The following is a 4,849-nucleotide window of genomic DNA, read 5'->3' as shown; positions in this document are numbered from 1 at the left end:
AGTAGAATATATATGAATGAATATAGACATGAGATGTTTATATCGAAAATTATAATTGGACCCAAGGATAGGGATTGCTATTCATTGTGTTGCAACACCCTCACATCGAAAGTTATCAAATAATTGGACCTCAAAAAGGGATGTCAAGGAATATTTAATGTGTTTCCTCCATTATAAGAGGGTCAGTGGAAAATGATTCACCAAGGAGGCAAGGATTAAGCGTGATCTGCTAATAATGGCAAAAAAATATTTTTTCTTTTGAGTGGAGGCAAAAACAAAATTAAAAGAGTGGTATTTTCCATGTTGACACGGGCATCTAGATCTAACAAGAAAATAGGCTGAATCTTAAGGCCCATATCCATGGATACGGAGAACAGCTATAGCCCAGTCCTCTTCTTATCTCATCAAGAAAAGGGAAAACGGAGCCCAATCCAACCGGCCCAGCGTAGACCAACACGGACACGGTTCGAGCCGCCGGATTCCCATCCGACGCCCTAAAATAGATTCACTGACGTGCACCCCGCCGGTGACGTGGCGAAGGCTATTACCACAATATCGAGGATCGGCGGGGTCCTGTCCGAAAAAAAAACACGAGCGGAGAACGCCGCGGGCCCGTTGTCGTTGTGCTTCGTCTTCTTCCACTTCCCTCCCTGTTCGTGATTCGTGATTTCGCCGCCGGAAAGCCGAGGGAGAGGGAGCGAGATGGGGTTCATCGGCGACACGATGGAGTCGATCCGCTCCATTCAGATCCGCCAAGTGCTCACGCAGATCATCAGCCTTGGTGACGCCCTCTGCCGCAGTCTCCTCTTCTTCTCCCTCTGATTGTTTTTTCTTCTCGAGGTCTTTGGCAGTCAGATCAGTGCGTCGGGAGCCCTGTAGTTCTTGGGTTTGTGGTGAGGTCTTTGCCATGCGAGTCTAATACAGTTTTAATGAGCGGGATACGTCTTTTCTCGATTTCTAGTGGGTTTTGGCCGCGAGATCGGAGGAAGAGACTGCTCCAGATTCTTCATCTGGTTCTATGATCTGAACTCTTAAGTTATTCCTCTTAAGAATCATGAGAATGTGAAGAATAGAACAAGAATCGAATTGCCTTATAGAACTGGATTGTGTTTTTTCTTCGTCGGTCATTATTTGGAGCGTGAGTTGTTCAGCAGGCAGCGAGGTGGGCGCGCGCAAGCAGCGCCGCCGCCGCTCGGCAGCCCAGGCATAGGCCTCCTAGCCGGCACCGCAATTTGGGTTTATCTTTGACCAACGTAATAGCATAGCTAGTACAACCCTATGAGGGTTTGAGCGTTCATGTACAGCCTTTTGACCTTGGGTGCCGATAAGGCGTGTTGTATTGAACATTTTCTCTACCTTAATACAAAGACGCTCAAACCTTTTGCGTGTTCGAGAAAAAAATTATTTGGAGCATGAATAATATGGTTATGCTCTCTTGAAGAATTGATTAGGTTTCTTGTGGGTTACCATAGATGCTAGTTGTCGCTAATAACAATTCAGGTTTGTAGAATTGTGATATTCAAGAGGGGTAGCGTTGTATGTATATCAGTTTGCAAGACTGGGAGTTTCCTGCAGTTTGATATTTGACTGTTAATTGCAACATGAGTCTCATGCGGAGGGTTTTAACTTTCGAATGTTTCTCTTTGCAGGTATGATTGTTACCTCTGCGTTAATCATATGGAAGGGGTTGATAGTTTTCACGGGGAGCGAGTCACCAGTTGTAGTGGTTCTCTCTGGTAGCATGGAGCCCGGATTTAAAAGGGTTTGTTTACTCTCTACATAACATGGAAATAACCTTAGGTGTTGTATGCTTTTATGATATCTACATGCTTCATGTTGACATTAGTAACTGTTTAACAAAACATTTTTCCTTTTATCTGTGGCCGATTTAAGTTTCAGAAACTGCTGCACAAAGGAACATTTCCATTTTTTATATGAATGCTTCTCACTTTTTTTAAGTTCTAGTTTGTATACGTTGAATGGAAGCATAGTTTCACTGTCCTTATTACCAGATTTTTCCTTTTAAGATGAGTATAAAATTTACAAAACTACCACATCCCTGTCCCAATTCTCACAAAATAACCACTTCTAGTGCCGGTTTCATAAAACTACCAAACTTTGGGCTTCCTTCTCACAAACTTACAACATTGTGCCCCTGCCCTGAGAACCTGGACCCACTTGTCAGCATCACATAGTGCAGAAAAGAGTGGACCCAATCTATTGCAATATGTGATGTTGACCAGTGGGCCCAGGTGCTCAAAACATTTTGGAGGGCAAAGGTGGTAGGTTTGTTAGAAGTGAGCCTTAAGTATTGCTAGTTTTGTGAAATGGGCACCAGAAGTGGTAGCTTTGTGATGATTATGACAGTAATGTGGTAATTTTGTGAAATTAACCTTGTAAGATTTGTACCATAACATGTCGATGGTCTCCTATGGTATGGTACATTTTATCTACTTTTTTTTTTGCGCATAGGTACACTTTATCTACTACCTCTGTCCACAAAGAATACAATTCTAGGTGCATTCTTCATTGACGTGTATAAAATTTGACCAAACATATAGGCCAAAATATTAATGTTTATGACACCAAATAAGTATAGTATGAAAATATATCTCATGACAAATGTAATGATAGTTATTTGATATTATAAATATTGATATATATTTTGTTTATAGTTAGTCAAACTCAAGATACTTTAGCTTGCTACTGTGCTAGAATTGCATTCTTTTGTGGAAGGAGGGAGTACCACTTTTTTTTTACTCTAGAGCTAGTTGTATGTACACTTTTGAAGTGCCAGTATTGTTTGTACGGTTATGCCTTAATGATTAATTGTCTTGTTTTCAGGGTGATATCCTGTTTCTGCATATGAGCAAAGATCCTATTCGCACAGGAGAAATAGTTGTTTTCAATGTCGATGTGGGTCCTACTATTTATCCTTGAATTATTAGATGAATCATGAATTTGCTCTATTAAATCTTACTGTAATGTTTGTTCATACAGTTATCTATTCAGTAATGCTCATTCGGCTGCTATTTATGTAGGGCCGTGAAATTCCAATTGTTCACCGTGTGATTAAGGTGGTACATTTTGAACTTGATTTTAGATTCTGCTCTTTTTCCTGCTCACTTTGAGTTTACTCCTCTTTGTATAGGTCCATGAACGTCAGGACACTGCAGAAGTGGACATCCTCACCAAAGGTATCCCACTTTCAGTTTGAATTACTATAATTTATTTCCATTTACTTTTTTTTTCTGATTATACTACCACATGGTACTGTGTAATCCTGATAATAACCAACACTATGTGTACGATGTACTGTGATTGTGATTCCAATGTTCTCTTTACCTTACAAATTCCATTTCAGGTGACAATAATTTTGGGGATGACCGACTATTATATGCACATGGGCAGCTTTGGCTCCAGCAACATCACATTATGGGACGTGCCGTGGGGTGAGTTCACCTTATATAGCACGCATCTGTCTTTTTGCCCACTGGAAAACAGTTCAGCTGACCTTATTTTTTCCAATGACAACAGCTACCTTCCATATGTTGGCTGGGTTACAATTATCATGACTGAGAAACCATTTATTAAGGTATGCTCATTCTCGTCTAAATATTGATTGGCTTGTTCTGTAATGAAACACTGACAAAACAAGAGCCACACAAACCAATAACTAGTCTGAGTACAGCCACACAAACACAATCAAGAACATAGCCACATTGATCTGAGAATATTTCTGTCATTATGTGGATGAAACTCAGCCATTCTTGCTTGTGTAAATTAGGCAAGTGCACTGATTGTTTCCTAGATAATCTGGAGCACCCAGGAATCCACAAATTGAGCATTAATTAATGTATTCAGTATCATTCGAAGCTCTGAAGGGCGGGTCTGGTGCAAGCGGTAGTCTTACCGCCTGTGACCGGAAGGTCTCGGGTTCGAGTCGCGGTCTCCTCGCATTGCACAAGCGAGGGTAAGGCTTGCCACTGACACCCTTCCCCAGACCCTGCAGAGAGCGGGAGCTCTCTACACTGAGTACGCCCTTAGTATCATTGGAAGCTCTGCTGATCTATATGTTATCTTTGCTGCAGTACCTGCTGATTGGTGCACTGGGCTTGCTGGTCATAACATCGAAAGATTAGAGATGTCAAACTTCAGTGCCATGTAGATTTTGCTCTTATGGTGCAACAGTGGAGATCAGTGGCTTTGCGGTGTTAAGAGAAGCCGTTCTGTTCCACCATGTATCAAACGGGAAGAATTATTTATCTACTGTGAGGGCGCCTGCCCACTAATTGGATAGTCGGTTCTCATCCAGCATCCACCTTTTTGTAGTTGTGACCTAGCTAATGAGTTGAATCAGTCTTTGGTTGTTCCATTCGATGAAGATAACTCTTTCATTGCAGGAAACGCCCCTAGGCTACTTGCAATTGTAAAATCTGCGTACAGTTTTGATGTGTTGCCGCATCATGCTGCCATGCACCTAGGTGCGTGGTGCTGTTTCGTGAGAGATAGATCCATGCACAATGAGTAGCCTAACAGGACAAATTTGGGATGGATGAATCATGAATGCTTCTTTTGTTTTTCTTATTACAGCAACAGGACATCAGTCTTGTTTGTAATGCTTGATTGCGAAGTGCTCGATACTGTTACATGCAAATTCATATAACATACCAACACAATGGAAGTTGCAGAAATGAACATTGACTACATGTAGGGATGAAAACGGATCGGATACGGACGGATATCACCGATATTACATTTGTTTTCATATTTCTGTCCGGATTCGGATTCGAATACGGATAGTGTCAACTATGTCGGATAGGATACGATTGGATATCGACATCGTAAA

General features: G+C 41.5%; 1 protein-coding gene across 1 annotated transcript; it reads left to right on the top strand.

Moving 5' to 3' along the window:
* Positions 1-583: 583 nt before the first annotated feature.
* LOC136512448 (uncharacterized) lies at positions 584-4,556 on the top strand. The gene is made up of 8 exons (XM_066506410.1): positions 584-781; positions 1,650-1,762; positions 2,845-2,916; positions 3,042-3,077; positions 3,152-3,197; positions 3,365-3,452; positions 3,538-3,595; positions 4,092-4,556. The coding sequence occupies exons 1-8, from the start codon at positions 703-705 to the stop codon at positions 4,140-4,142; spliced, it is 543 nt and encodes a 180-aa protein (XP_066362507.1). The 5' UTR covers positions 584-702; the 3' UTR covers positions 4,143-4,556.
* Positions 4,557-4,849: the final 293 nt, after the last annotated feature.

The sequence above is a fragment of the Miscanthus floridulus genome, chromosome 16 (assembly GCF_019320115.1).
Source record: "Miscanthus floridulus cultivar M001 chromosome 16, ASM1932011v1, whole genome shotgun sequence".
Lineage (NCBI taxonomy): Eukaryota > Viridiplantae > Streptophyta > Magnoliopsida > Poales > Poaceae > Miscanthus > Miscanthus floridulus.
The sequence above is the reverse complement of the archived record's forward strand: the minus strand, read 5'-3'. Positions and strand labels throughout refer to the sequence as shown.

Coding starts and splice junctions, on each gene's coding strand:
- LOC136512448 (XM_066506410.1), top strand. CDS start 703: ATGGGGTTCATCGGCGACACGATGGAGTCGATCCGCTCCATTCAGATC. Junction 1,763..2,844: donor TGGAGCCCGGATTTAAAAGG/GTTTGTTTACTC, acceptor TCTTGTTTTCAG/GGTGATATCCTGTTTCTGCA. Junction 3,198..3,364: donor AGTGGACATCCTCACCAAAG/GTATCCCACTTT, acceptor ATTCCATTTCAG/GTGACAATAATTTTGGGGAT.